At 45.1% G+C, this 16197-nt stretch overlaps 1 protein-coding gene across 1 annotated transcript in view; it reads right to left on the bottom strand.

Moving 5' to 3' along the window:
* PTPA (protein phosphatase 2 phosphatase activator) overlaps positions 1-16197 on the bottom strand; it is a 206325-nt gene that overhangs the window by 30946 nt on the left and 159182 nt on the right. The window contains exon 9 of the mRNA XM_082263098.1: positions 14539-14646. Coding sequence (XP_082119224.1) covers positions 14539-14646 — 108 coding nt within the window. The remainder of the gene's footprint in view (positions 1-14538; positions 14647-16197) is intronic.

Here is a 16197-nt window from a genome sequence, read left to right as displayed (position 1 = left end):
GAGCTGAAGCAAAACCGAAGGGTAGCACCACAAAACTGGCCAGCTCCCCTGCCACCGCAAAGCGGAGACATCTCTGAGAACCCTCGTAGATAGGGATGGGTAGACACTCATCCAGCAAGGCGATGGGAGGCCAGGAAGTCCCCTGGATCCAATGACGCCACGACCGGCTTTGAGGGATTCGATCCAGAACTCCAGCATCCGCAAAAAATGGTTCAGAGACTGCAAGTGGACGCACTGTGCACCTGTTCTGGGCACAGTGAACAGGATGGAAGAAAAAAACGCGAAACCTGTCTCGTGAAGATACTGGCAAAAAGACTCCTTGGGCTAGCAGAACATGCAGGCCCCCATGAGACCCCTGAGATGAGCAGGAGGCAGCTGGAGAGCCGACAGGAAGAACCTGTCCACGGGGCGAGACCGAAAACTGATCTTGTACCCTGAAAAAGAAGCAACTCGTGAACCCCCCCGTCCTGAATACTGGACAACCAGGGAACCTGAAATGAACACAGATGTCCCCCCACCCCTAAGACGGGTGAGGGCGTCCCTGCAGAAAGAGGTGGACCAGGCCACCGAGCAAGACTGACCGGCCTTTGTCTCACCCGACCACGGCTTCTTGTGACCACCGGAGGGCTTGAAGCCCTTGCCCTGCGCCCCCAGGGCATGAAAGGACCCACGCTGAGCTATCAAGGAAGGGAGGACCTACCCCTAGCGACCGGGGGCAACCGAGTACTCTGAACCCCGTAAGCCCCTCAATCAACTCAGCCCTAGTGTTCCCAAAAGGACGATTCACCAACAAGGAACATCAGACACCGGCTGTCTGGAAGCGGGGTCAGCCGACCAGCTTTTGTGCCAAGAAAGGCAGCGACCCCGACCACAGACAATCGTCCAAGGCCGCGTCACACAGGTACATCCCCGTGGTAACCCAAACCACCAAGTCAAGGGCAGTCGGATAGGTAGACTCTGCCACCAGGGTGCACAGAAGCAACTTGGCCCATGCCGTAAAAGACCTGAGAGGCCAGCACCGCGGCAAACAGGTGTAAACCGGAAAGCGCCTCAATGCGCCTATCAGCCAGATCTGTGAACTGGCATTGAGTTGGATTTAGTCAGCCCAGAGAAAGTGGTCCACTTAAGGGGACACCGTCCAACTTCTGATCATGGCCTCCTAAAAAGGGATAGCGGTGGGAAAAGACGCTCAGTCCCCACCAGCATATGTGTAATGCGACGTCACCGGTCATGCACAAGTTTGCGAAAATTCACAGGGCAGGGAAACCTGACCCGACGTCTGGGCCCTTCGGAACCCGAAAGCAGCCCTTGTACTTGACTGAGAGGACTCATCGTCAAGATGGAGAGTTTCCTTAATGGCGCTAATGAGGATAGCTTATGGCAGCGCGTCCCCGCACTACCGAGAAGGAAGATTCTTCCACCCCCTCCTACTCATAAGCGGATGACATGGACCCCACAGGAGTGACATCGCCCGTGGCAGCAGAAAACGGAGACCAGGGAAGAGGCTTCAGGAATACCCGAAGCCCCCACCAGGCCTGCGGGGGAATATTTGGTCTGGGATTCCAGAAAGCCAAGATAAAATAAATGGGACGCTGGCCCTTTAAATCGGCGGTTCCTGCGGAACCCCACCGCAGCCTTCAGAAAATGCAAAATCCACAAAAAATAACAATTTTGGCAGAAAAATGCCTTTGGCATTAGTAAAAATCCCCCACAGTTTCATAAACGGTCACAGACTACTCTGAGGTAAAATGCAAGGAGAGAGAGAGAGAGAAAGTGACCCACACGCCCTTGGAGGCCTAGCCCAGGAGCCACAATAAAATGGTGCCTAATGAAACTATGTAAAAAAAGCACCGGCATGTGCCCTTACCTAAGATGGCGCCCGATCGGAAACAAGGCAGTATACATGACATGGCTGCTGCCCACACACAGAGCCCAGTGACCTGCCCTCCCCTAAAATGGCGGCCGCGCTAAAACAGCACCAAACTAAGTGTACACACGCGGTCTGGCTACCACAGGGGACCCAAGGGAGACCCCACACCGCTATGGAGCCCCTCCCATACAGAATGTATGGCTGAATTTGCATCAGAATCAAAACACAACTCGCACAGGACCCTTTTTTGGGTCCGCAACCAGAATCGGATCGCATGGGTGGTCACACCTATGCGATCCTATTCATGCCTGAACTGACAGTTGGCACTGCGATAAACGAACTGATCTGGGGGGGGGGGGGTGTCATTATCTTAGTACTGACACCCACCCCAGCGATTCGCATATGGCAGTGTGAACTGCCTGCGTGTTGAATGTGATGCGGGAACTCGCAGTGGCTTCGCAGAGTTCCTGCATCGCATATGTGTGAACCGGGACTTAAAAGTGTACGTTCGTTGAGGGCAGGAAATTATGTGAATATATAGTATGTACATCGCTGTGTAAATTTGTCTTTGAGTTTTATAAATATCTGCAATAAATAAATAAATCTGATGTGTTGGTGGTCCTGCAAGCACCAATATGCTTGACAAAAGTTGGCCGTGTGAACCGGCACTAAAAAGCAAATATTTTACGTATCAACATTGCATTGGGTGTTTTTTCATTTAAAATCTAACTATGCATCTCTATGTTACCATTTGGTCTCTGTTGCAGTTTATGTGATTGTTACGGTGTTAGTGCACTTTAAAACATATATTACCAATAAAAAAAAAAAAAAGAAGGATCCCGTACAATATTTTTTATAAAAAGTAAGTAATATAGTAAAAAGCAGCTAAGTGTGCGTTCTCCCAGCATGGTGCTGTGCTCAGGTAGGCGCAGTCCTCTCACCTGGCCTCTGTGTGCTGGAGGTGCAGACAGGGACAGAGCAGGAAGGAGACAGCGCAGACATCCAGGAGACTGGCTCCCAGATTAGAGAGGTATGTGGGTGGAACCATACACAGGATGTGAAGCCGGCAGAGGGGGGGGAGGAGATGGAGGAAGGACTGAATCACAGGCTCCAGGAACTTTTCACCTCACTAATTCTATTCAGCCCATGTGCTCTGCTTCTTCCATGGGTGAAACACAACTGTGCCTTTACAGCTGTGCTAGGGTGGACATTAACCCCTTGTGCACCGAAAGCTGGACATCCTACCCTCCCTTTCCAAGCCATAATACTGCGTCTAACAGCAACAGAACCAATGTGAGCCTTTTATAATCTACAAATAGTTATGAACACATCCTAAACGTTCAGCATTTTGGAGAGGTTTAAAGGTGGCCACACACTTACTGATGTGATCATTCAATCGATCGTTTGATGCAACTAAAAAAAAAAAAAAAATCAAAACAAACAAAAAAAGTAAAAAAAAATGATCTGTGAATCCGTTCGATCGATTTAGCAAGCTTTTGAACGGCTGTGGTGGATCTTTATAGATTGTTTCTTATTGATCAAATATCTGTATGTGTGTCAAACAACTGATCATAATACAGATCGAATAAATGGTCATTTAGAATTTCGATCAATTCAGGCAGATTTTATTTTTAGTTGGTATTGTATGCAGGGTTGCTTTTAGAAATCACAGGGCCCCGTACAGCCTGCCTACACTAAAATCATTATTAGCGGATACAAACATAACAGAGAACCTGTGTGAATTATCCCATTTTTAATTGTTTTTTACATTTAAACGGTTGCCGACCGCCGCACGACTATATACGGCGGCGGTCAGCCCCGGCCAGGCAAAGTAACGTATATATAGGTCACTAGCCTGTCACTTCCTTGTGAGCCAATAGCGGGTGAGCGCCCGCCACGGCTCGTTCCCTAGGTAGTGCATGCGTGTGACTGGCGGACCCGATGTCCGCCGGTCACTCGGCGATCGTCGGTGGAGAGGGAGAAAGGCATTCTCCCCTGTGTAGGAATGGTGATCATACGGTTCTACTATGTAGGACCGTTGATCGCTGTTCCTACACTAGTAGCCATGTCCAATCACAGTAAGAATCATGCCCCTAGGGACACACTTAACCCCTCCTTCCCCAATAAAGTTAACCCCTTCCCTGCCAGTGTCATTTTGCAGTAACAGTGCATATGTATAGCACTGATTACTGTAGTAATGTCACTGGTAACCCCAAAAGTGTCAAAAATGGGTTCGATCTGTCCGCCGCAATGTTGCAGTCCCACAAAAAAAAATAAAAAATCACAGATCGCCGACATTACAAGTTAAAAAAAAAAAAAACACCAAAAATGACAGAAATCTTTCCCTTAGTTAGTAAACGCAATAACTTTTGCGCAAACCAATCAAAATACGCTTTCTGCGATTTTTTTTACCAAACATATGTAGCAGATAACAAATTGGCCAAAAATGTTAAAAAATTTTGATTTTTACATTTTTTTTGGGGAATTTCATATAAAAAAAATTTGAAAAATATTGCTATTTTTGCAAAATTTACGCACTTTTTTGTTTATAACGCAAAAAGTAAAAATCGCACAGGTGATCAAATACCACCAAAAGAAAGCTCTGTTTGTGGGGAAAAAAGGACGTCAAATTCGTTTAGGTACAGCGACGCACGACCGCGCAATTGTCTGTTAAATTAACGCAGTAAAAAAATCGCAAAAAAAACCCTGGTCAGGAAGGGGGTAAAATCTTCCGGGGCTTAAGTGGTTAAAGAAAAAAAAAAAAAAAGTATAATTTTTTTTTAATTTTAACAATTTTTACAATTCTTTTATTTTCCAAATTTTTTTAAAATTATTTTTTACAATGTTTAATGATTATTTTTTTTACAATTTTTTTTTCTTTACAAGACAGAGAAGCCTGCAGCACTGCGGAGGGCATCACAGTGAAAAGGGGGGCACATGGGAGGGGAGGAGGGGGATCAGAAGCAGGCAGAACAGGGAGCGGGATTGGAGTTGGAGAAGCAATTACAGGAAGGATGCCCTGTGTCTGTGTCTCTCCCTGCAGTAGCTGAAAGCTGGCAGGAGGGGGAGAAACTGTCTTTCAGCTGCTGCAGAGAGCCGCACAGGGCTTCCGTCTGTAATTGCCCCTCTGCCCGACCACACTGATTCCTTGTGCTGTTGGTGCCCGGGGCCCCTACATGAGGACTGGTGGTCCCCCCCCCATCAGCGGTCCTGACTGTATGTGTTGCATGGTGCAATATTGTAGTTCATGGTGAATCGCTTGTTTGTGATCGCTTGTACCTAGACTGATCTCAGGGTATGACCACGCTTAGATAAAGGTGAAAATTTTGTGACACAGAGCTGACATCCTGCTCAGAGAAACTAAGACTGGCCATACACAGTTCGAATCTCAGCCAGTTCAGCAGGAACTGGCCGAGATTAAAACCATTAATGGGCAGGCTGAATGTACCAAGTTGATCGATCGAACTTGGGTACAACCAGCCTGCTGGATTCGCTTGCGATAATCACAAGAGGCTGCTATAGCTGCTAGTGATAATTACTGGCATCTTCTGGCGAGGATGGCTCCCCCCCCCCCCCCCCCAGCAGACAATGGCTTGGCAGGAGGGATTCCCCTTTAAACACTGTCTGCGTTGATGAGAGAATCATGCAAATTTACTTCCTGCAACCAAGGGTTGCAGGAAAGAAATTTGCACCGTGTATGGCCAACCTTAAACCAGTTTGGGCTTTTCCTGAACAATTAGTGCCGCCAGCCACAGCCGGCAACACTAATCATTGTGTTCTACTGACAGGGAAGACTCCCCACCAGCAGCGCCACGGGAGGGATTCCCCCATCTACACAGTGTTGACTGGGGAATCAAGCAATGGTCTTTCATTCCACCTGTGGTGGAAGGAAAGAAAATTGCATAATCTATGGCCTGGTTTAGATCAATCAGGCAATTTTTTAGCAAGATCATGCTACTAAAATTGCTAGTCATAGTATTTGACCGCTACATGTTTGGAAAAATGTAGTAGTATGTAGCACGTAGTAGTGATTGATCACACACACTTAGAACACTGTGCCATCATTAGCCATTAATCACCACTTTTCCACTGCAAGTACGGGCTCGGCTCCACTCGGCACTGCTAGGCCCAGCTCGCTCAGTTTGCTTTTCCACTGCGTGGTACGAGTCGGCACGTTTCAGCACTGTATAGGCTCTATGGGGCTCGGTTTGCTTACTAAAGTAGTAAGTGGGTGGGATTACAACGATTCTCTGACCAATCAGTGGCTAGTAGTGACAAACAATCAAGACTGCATGCAAAGGATTGTGGGATATGGTATAGGTACGGCCCACTTGGAACCCCAACCGAGGTGGTACTGTTTAAGCGAGCCGTACCATGTAGTGGAAAAGCGCCGCTGTACCAAACCGTACCGAACCGTTCTAACCCGTACCATGCAGTGGAAAAGCGCCAAACCGATCTGTTCCATGCAGTGGAAAAGCGCCATAAGTGATATCTGGGTGCCCCACTCCATAGGAGACTAGCAAGGCTCTTTCAGACTTGTGACATCATCTGAAGAGTGATCTGTGTTTGAATCGATTTTCAGAGGACATTTGACAGGTAGTGAGGAGGTGTTATATTGCCTCCTCACTGTGAAAAGAAACAGCGCTCTTATATCATTAAATACATATCACCATAGTGAATAAACAAATACATGTTCATTTAAATTCGAGAAAATGCATAAAAATTGTGAAGTATGTATTTTCTATAATTTAAATGAAGATCTATTTATGTATTTGTTTATCACTATGGTGGTATGTATTTTATGATACAAGTGTGTGGTTCCTCTGTTTGTTTTCACAGTGTGGGTGTTTTTTTACACTTTACAACACGCAGCTCTTTATTGTAATTGATTTGTTTTTGGGTTATTGATTTGCACATGTTTGGAACCTATTGGTTCTTATATTTTCTTTTATTGCCTCCTCACTGCCTGATTTAGCCCTGTAATGCCACACAACCACACCACAATCGTATGCATTGCATGCGGTTGCTGCACGGCCCCTTTCAATTCAATGAACGAGTTTGATAAGCAGTGCTGCTCCCATTGTATTTTGCACCCTGAGATAAAAATGACGCTGCTGTTGGAGATGCCAGGAGGAGAGGGGGACTTTATTGCATATCTTTTGATCATGCCCCCAACTGGAACACTTGCTGAAAGAAGTACAGTACGTAGTATCTCACAAAAATTTACTGATTACAACCTCCCCGAAGGACCCTGCCTTCTATTCTTCTACATCAGGGTTTCTCAACCAGGGTTCCTCCTGAGGTTGCTAGGGGTTCCTTGAACAATGGGCAATTTCTGCCTCTCAGATAAGTTCCCAATGACACCATTGTTCCTTTTAGTTGTCTGTACGGGTAATTCTTCCCAATGATGACAAGAGTAAGGAGCATTCTTCCCACTGACTGTCACATTAATGTATCATGAGTTGTAGATTTTGAATTTTTAGCAGGGGTTCCCCGAGACCAGAAATTTATTTCAAGGGTTCCTCTGTGTTGAAAAGGTTGAGAAAGGCTGATCTACATTTTTCAGACATTCCCTAGAAAACATACAAAAAAATAGATTCTACACCGACAAATTGAGTATCGCACTGCGTTGGAGGGGCTTACACCTTCCTTCAACAATGGCTTACGAAAGTCGAGGAGTGCAATGATATGGAAAACTTGGAACTATCCACTCAACACTTGGATCCATTGGGATGTGTTTGTATTCTCAGATGAGGATAAAGCCCTGTTTGGATCCTGCACCCAGTTAGGCAACGAGCCTCTCCGCTCCTCCTCTAGCGTACTGTACCAAACCTTTACCTTCCTTTTTCCCCTTGCCCTCCCTTTCCACTTCCTTACCCACCCTGCTGGGTGACTCAGCAGCCAATCGGCAAGCACCAGCAATGTCACATGGGGGAACTTCGTGAAATTTCCCTCATTCCTCATACACAGAGTACTGGGTATTGCTTTTCATTCACCTCATAAGAATATGAATAATGCAGCAAGAAAGTAAAGTGAAGGTGAGTATATACAGCTGGTGAGGCCACCAATTGTGAACGTGAACTTTGTCCTGCATTACAGTAACAAGTTCAATTTAATTGTAAAATTAATTTTGTGGCTATACAGGCATACCCCGTTTTACGTACACTCACTTTATGTAAACTCACGAGTACGGACACTGCTTGGTCATTTTGGCATGGCGCTACTCCTGGTTTTTAACATTGGCGTCTATGGGAAATATTGGTCAGCTTGACATGGTACTGCTCCCAAACCATAAGTAACAGGGACACCAAACTTGGGGAGCACCGAGAGGGGACCCAGGACTACAACATATCCTACTTTGTGGCCGGCCAGGTTGCCTAGGTAATCCGTGACAAACAGTCAAGGCTGCATGCAAAGGATTGTGGGATATGGTACTGGTACGGCCCTCTTGGAACCACAACCGAGGAGGTACTGTTTAAGCGAGCCGTACCGTTCCGTTCAATGTAGTGGAAAAGCGCTGCCGTACCGTACCGAACCGTTCCAACATCATACCATGCGGTACCATGCAGTGGAAAAGCGCAAAAGTGAGCCGAACCGTTCAGATCCATGCAGTGAAAAAGCGCCATATGGCAGTTGCAGATCAAACACAGGCTAAAATGGCAGCTTCCATGGCTGAAAAAGTTAGAAGGGTTTAGTTCCACTTTATATGTATAAATATACACCGCGCTAGGTATTTAACATTATCCAATCATTAATCCATAAATTCAAGAAAAGAGCAAACAAGTCCTATAGTGCTAGGTAAAGTGCTAGTGCTCATAAATTCAATGAAGGACAGGTGCTCCACTTGTGCTCAGTTCAGGTGCCCCACAAAGATGTACATTCACCCTGGATATTGACAACCGTCAAGGGCCATGATTAGGAAGCTCCTTCTGATTGGCTGAAACGATTGATCGCGTCATTGCGACTACATTTCCATCTACGTCACGTCCGGGACCGTGCTGAGCCACTAATTCCAGTATTCACGGTATGCCGGCCAGAATTACTCCAGTATACAAATGCTGCATATACTGGGCGCCAGGATACAGGCACCTTAAAATCTGAGTTCCTTTACTTCTGTCTTTCATTTTTACATAAACGTTAAGGTTTTACACTATGTGGTAGCCCTCCGTTGTTCCTTTTCCCTCCACTGTTCCTTTAACCCATTGAGGAGTCTGCCAGTAAAGACACCACCAAGGGGAGGATATCCCAACAAGCGCAAGTGACCGCACTAGAGATAGGTGGTCAATATCCAGGGTGAATGTACAGCTATGTGGGGCACCTGAAATGAGCACAAGTAGAGCACCTGTCCTTCATTGATTTTATGAGCATGAGCACTTTACCTAGCACTATGGGACTTGTTTATATATTTTTTAAATTGATTTCAAATATGGATTAATGGTTGGATGTTAAATACCTAGCGTGCTGTATATTTACACATATATCTGAAGTTTTGCTATTGAGCTTAAGTTAACACAGCAGCTGGCTGATCACTACGTTAGTATTCACAGTTTCCATTTCTATTTTTATACACCTTTTATAGTCTGGCGCTAAGCTATTAATTTTTAATTCCACTTTATATTGATAGAGGACAGTACTGGTTAATATCAAACAATCAGCTCAGCCTGGGTTCACACTGCCGCAACTTTGAATCTGATATTCCTGCGCGACTTCCTCGCGGCTTGCATACGACTTTTTTAACAGAAGTTAATGCAAAACGTATTGAAGTCGCACCAAAAGTAGTGCAGGAACCTTTTTCTAAGTCGGAGACTTAAGTCGCACCGATTAGTTAATGGGACGCGACTTGTCATTCGACTTTCAACTCTCAGGTTGCATGACTAGTCATGTCAGTGTGAACTGGGGTGTGTGTGTATAGCTGATATATCAGAAGATTTGTCACTCTGTTCAGATGACAATCTTGTAATACAGACAGGTTTAAGGGTCCATTCACATCATGTATGTTGCAGTAACACACCTTACATGTTTTGGTTCACTGCCGTGCTATTCATCGTAAATGGCAATCCAACACACTTCCTGTCCCTCTATAGGACAGCCTTCAACATCCCTATTATTATTATTATTATTCCCAACACTCCTGCCATTTCCAAACTTCTCAGTCGAAACCTCTTCCTTTGACCTGAAGCAATGGACACATGCTTCTACTCACTGAGGGCAATACCCTTGACCTTGTCTTCTCCCACCTATGCACTCTGTGCAACCTCTCCAACTATCCTTTCCCTCTCTGTGATCACTACCTTATTAGTTTCACTCTCTCCCTCTCACCGCCTTACATTTACCTGTAGAAACCTATGACGCCTTACAGTTACCTGTAGAAACCTAAGCCATCTCAACCCTTCTCTTCTCTACTCTGCTACCGACCACCTCTATGACAAAATCTCACCCCTGTACTGCACCGACCTAGCCACTTCTGTCTACAACACTTCACTTGTAGCCTCCCTGGACACACTGCCCCCCCCCCCCCCACACTACACATCCAATCAGGCCCTGACCTCTTCAACCTTGGCAAACCGATAACACTAGAAGTCTGAAAAAGTATAGCCATGCTCTTGAGCGCCTATGGCGCAAGACAAGGTCTCCGAAAGATTTCAACCAATATAAATCTGCCCTCCAAAAATACAATTCCAGCCTCCACACTGCCAAGCAGTTTTATCACTCTCATTAACAACTTATCATCCCGTTAACTCTTCTCTACCTTCAATTCTCTACTGCGTCCTCCACTGCCTCTACCCACTAACTCACTCACTGCCCAGGAGATCGCCAATCACTTCAAGCAGAAGATTGATACAATTTGTGAGGAGATCTCTGCTGTTCAGATACCTCCCACGCTTTACACTTTATGCCCACAGGTACAATCACTACGTCCCTCACTCAATCCCACCACTATAGACGAGGTTGCTAAACTACTTGCTAACGTCCAACTAACCACCTGCCCTCTGGATCCTGTTCCCTCGCAAATGCTATGTTCACCCTCTGTCTCTATTCTACACTCTCTTACTCACATCTTCATTCTCTCCCTCTCTTCTGGCATCTTCCCCAACTCTCTTAAACATGCACTAGCCTCATACTTAAAAAGCCCTCACTGAACAAAAGCAATCTTAACAACCTACACCCCATTTCCTTGCTCTCCTTTTTATCCAAACTCCTTGGTCTACAACTGACTAAGCGACCGCCTTGCCGAGAATAACCTTATTGATCACCATCAGTCTGAATTTCATCCTCAACACTCCACAGAAACTGCTCTCCTAAAACTAACAAACAATCTACTAATGGCCAAAACCATTGGACACTATTCTTTACTCCTACTCCTTGACCTTTCTGCTGCCTTTGATACAGTTGACCATCCCCTCCCTCCTCAAAAAACTCCACGCCCCTGGTCTCTGACTGTACGCTTCGCTGGTTCTCTTTCCACTTATCCAACTGCACCTTTAGCATTACTTACAATTCTACTTCCCCCCTCTCCTCTTCCTTTCACTGTTTGGGTCCCCCAGGGTTCTGTTCTTGGATCTCTCCTATTTTCAATCTACACCTCCTCTGTGGGTCAGTTGATAGCCTCCTATAGCTACCAATACCATCTTTACGCTGGCGATACCCAAATCTATTTATCTACCCTCAGCTCACTCCCTCAGTCTCCTCACGTATCACTAATTTACTATCAGATATATCGGTCTCAATGTCACACCACTTCCTCAAACTTAATCTATACAAAACCACGTGCCCCTTCCCTTGATCTCTCTGTCAAAATCGATGGCACAATTATCAGCCCATCCCCACATGCCAAGGTCCTAGGTGTAGTCCTGGACTCTGAACTCTCCTTCTAGCCCCAGGTCCAATCACTATCCAAATTTTTCCTTCGCAACATCTCCAAAATACGCCCCTTTCTAACCAATGACACAACAAAGCTCCTAGTTCACTCCCTGGTCATCTCACACCTCGACTACTGCAACTCCCTTCTCATTGGCTTACCTCTACATAGGCTATCCCCCCTTCAATCCATCATGAATGCTGCTGCCAGAGGCATCCACCTTACCAATTGCTCAGTGTCCGCTACTCCTCTTTGTCAATCCCTCCACTGGCTTCCGCTCACCCAACAAATTAAACTCAAAATACTAACAATTTACAAAGCCATCCACAACTTAGCCCCCAGCTACATCACTAGCCTAGTCTCAAAATACCAACCTAATCCTTCTCTTCGTTCCTCTCAAAACCTCCTGCTCTCTAGCTCCCTCGTCACCTCCTCCCATGCTCACCTTCAGGACTTTTCCAGAGCTTCTCCAATCCTATGGAACTCCCTTACCCCAATCTGTCCGTTTAACTCCTACTGTATTAGCTTTTAGACGATCCCTGAAAACCCTCCTCTTCAGAGAAGCCTATCCTACCCACACCTGACAACTGTATTTTCATTTTCTCCATCAGCTCATCCCCCACAGTTAATGGCTTTTGTTTCACTTGACCCTCCCTTCTAGATTGTGGGCTCTAATGAGCAGGGCCCTCTGATTCCTCCAATATTGAAATGTATTGTAACTATATTGTCTGCCCTCATGTTGTAAAGCGCTGCGCAAACTGTTGGCGTTATATAAATCCTGTCTAATAAAAATAATAATAGGACAGCAATGTTGCTTGAGAGAAAGTACAGTAAGTCACATACGCCTCCATACTCAGAAGTAACGAGTATTTTCATCACTCCCAATGGCTGAATGGAGTGCGGGGGTCCAAAGGAAAGGTGTTGCTGAGGTTGGGGGCATTGACTTGCTGTGCCCCACAGCTTTAGTTGCCTAGACAGGATTTTTTTTCTTTTCATAGGTACCACAGGCTTGCTAAATTAAAACAAATATTTTATTATTTAAATTTTTTTATAGAAAGATAATCCGTTAATAAAGCTTTATTTGATTTTCTATCCACAGTGAGTGTAAAAGACTGCAAGTACTGAGCATCCCTAGAGAGGCCGAGGTGAGACATGACATTTGCATCTCGAGCCACTGTTTCGGGGACAAGTGACTTTGACTGTGGCAAGTGCTATTTTCAGCAATGTAGTGGAAATTCAGCAAAGATTTTTCCAAATAGCAATTAGCACAGAAAAATCTATCGTTACAACACTGCCACCATATCAAAGACAACATGGTTTGTGGTTGACACTTGAACGCGGTTATGAAAATACACGTGTATCCTCATAACTATGTGAAGCGCTTTATAAAAATAAATTTGTAAGTTTCAAAAGATGTCATATCGCATGGTCTTTTTGTGGTTGCTGGAAACCACAATAACCCTCCACAGCCATCTGTGTGACCTCTATGGTTGGTCGGACAGTGCCTTAAACTAACACAAAGTTCAGAAAAACAGAAAAATCAGTGCTCTTTACTCTCAGTGGCAAACCAACAAAACACTTGCGGAAATGAAAAATAGCACTTCCAAGTAAAATATTGTATTCATGTATGTATATATACAATATACGCTATATTGTCAAAAGTATTAGGACGCCTGCCTTTACAAACACATACATTTTAATGGCATCCCAGTGTTAAGTCTGTAGGGTTCAATATTGAGTCGGCCCACCTTTTGCAGCCCAGTCAGGTTCCTCCACCCCAAACTCGTTCATCCATGTCTTTATGGACCTTGCTTTGTACACTGGTGCGCAGTCATGTTGGAACAGGAAGGGGCCATTCCCAAACTGTTCCCACCAAGTTGGGAGCATGAAATTGTCCAAAATGTCTTGTTATGCTGACGCCTTAAGAGTTCCCTTCACTGGAACTAAGGGGCCAAGCCCAACCCCTGAAACACAACCCCACACCATAATCCCCCCTCCACCAAATGATTTGGACCAGTGCACAAAGCAAGGTCCATAAAGACATGGATGAGAGAGTTTGGGGTGGAGGAACTTGACTGGTCTGCACCTCAGCCCAATAGAACACCTTTGGGATGAATTAGAGCGGAGACTGCGAGCCAGGCCTTCCCGTCCAACATCAGTGCCTGACCTCACAAAGGCGCTCCTGGAAAAATGGTCAAACATTCCCATAGACACAATTTTAAATCTCGTGGATAGCCTTCCCAGAAGAGTTGAAGTTCTTATAGCTGCAAAGGGTGGGCCAATCCAATATTGAACCTAATTGGACTAAGACTGGGATGCCATAATAATGTATGTGCGTGTAAAGGTAGGTCTCCCAATACTTTTGACAATATAGTGTATATATTAATAATAGGGACACCTCTTCCTGTGACAACTGTCTAAGGCCGGCCATAGACTGTTCTGTACTGGGCAAGATTCGAACCGTGTGTGGGCAGGTTGAATGTACCAAGTTGATCGATCCATCCCTCAAGCTGGAAGGGATTCCCGTCAGTGGTGTCTGTGTTAATGGGGGAATTGTGTAAATTTCTTTCCTGCAATCTGTGGTGGCAGGAAAGAAATTCGCACTGACTATGGCCTGCCTAAGAAGGTATTTTACTCTCACTTTCTGTTGTAACTCCAGAAGAAAAAGAAGTGAAGATAACTCCACAAAGGAAAACAAAAAACCTTTAAAGGAATTTTAGCTATTTCCTGAATGGACTACAGCAAACTAAAGATTTTGGCTTTGATTTCACCTGGACTGTACAAGTCTTAGCCGCTTAATGAATCTCACCTCCGCTTTGTACATGCGGATCAGGCCTTGGTTGACTTTAGCCCAAGTTGGGACAGCGCTGATATTCCAGAGTTGGTTGGAGTGTTCTGCAAAAGGTCCCGTCTTCATCTGAAACATAGATAAAAAATAATTTCTCCAGCAGCAAATAAAGAAGTTACCAAACAAAGACAACCATTTTGCAATGTTTAAGGAACATTTAGGAAAGGTAACCGTTAACCATGCATATCCTCCAAGAGGATAAAGCTACTGAGCCAACATAGATACTGATTTACATTCTTTCCTTTAATCTTCTATATTTATGAACCTGGAAGACCACTAAAATTGCCTCTATGGACATGGGCTGCCAGCTATGTTCTGGACAAAAGTCATGAAATTGTAGGCCAAAACAGCTAAACACAGCTGGATTGAACACTATCTCATGTGTATGAGATGCTCCTGATCCCGCAAGCATGGAGCAAAACCAAATCAGAGGAAAACCATAACTATTTCTTCACCTCTGAAGAGCCTATCTGTCCGCCGTACAAAGATTATAAAAAGCGTTGCAGTTCCCTGTAAAGACTGCTTGTCCTTAGCACAGCTGGATTGTGCATTCAAGAACATCCAGGTTAGCCATGGATAGGAAGAGATATCAGTAAAGCAACAGCAATTGAAAAGACCATGTGACCATTGGGCCTGCAACATTGATCTAACCCAGGTCAGGACACTGAGCTGTGGTAAATTAAAGAACGGTTTACCTTTACACAGGCTAAAGTTAATAAAAGCCTTAACAAATGGAATCATAAAAACATTGCACAAATTTTGGCCGGTTCCTGATGAACCAACCAAAAATCTACCACTGGGTAGCCCTGTCACGATCCTCCTGCCTGAGATCCCTCTACAGAAAAATCAAAGGAGCTGGGCAGATCATTGTCCACCAAACATCAGCTGCATCTAATCAGACCAATGTGGTTTGGGTATTTTGACAGCCAGTGGAGCCAGCTGTCAATATACAACAGCGGAATCTGGAGATTCATACATCTGTGCTGTATATCGTGGTTGAATGCAACTTGGATGTATTTGGCCAGCTTCAATAGCATTAATATTTTTAGAATAAGCATGGTACAGAAGTTGTTCTAACGACAGCAAGCAGACGTAGACATACGCAGGTATGGTTTCATCTCACAAGAAATGTAAAATGCTGTGTAGCGAGTCTTTCGATCTCGGCATCCTTGCCAGACAGCACAGCCAACAATGGCACCACAGCTTGATCAAGAACACTACTTGAAACCCCCATGCTGATTGGACAATAAAAAGTAGCAGCATACGGATGAAGTCACCCTTCTGCTCGCTCTGATCTTTTGCCCTGTCCCTGAAAATAGTAGAGATGACAGGAGGCTAATGCCTCGTACACACGCACCGATTGTTGGCCGACCGATCGGCCGTCTTTTGTCCAGTGTTGTTGTGTTGGTTGAAATGTGCTCTAGACTGCACACGAATTTTGTCGGCCAACAAAAAACAACTGCAGAAGTGATGTCATGTGCTGGTTTACTTTCCGTGTGTTTTTTCTTCTCTGAGCATGCCCAGTCTTGCTCATCTGATTTTTGTCTGCCGAAATCTGTACTGACTGACGGAAAATCGGCCGTTGTGTTGACGGCCAACAAAAAAATTTTATAGCATGCA

Source organism: Pelophylax lessonae (assembly GCF_965119305.1).
Source record: "Pelophylax lessonae genome assembly, chromosome: 7".
Lineage (NCBI taxonomy): Eukaryota > Metazoa > Chordata > Amphibia > Anura > Ranidae > Pelophylax > Pelophylax lessonae.
This window is presented reverse-complemented; position numbering and strand designations above follow the sequence as displayed.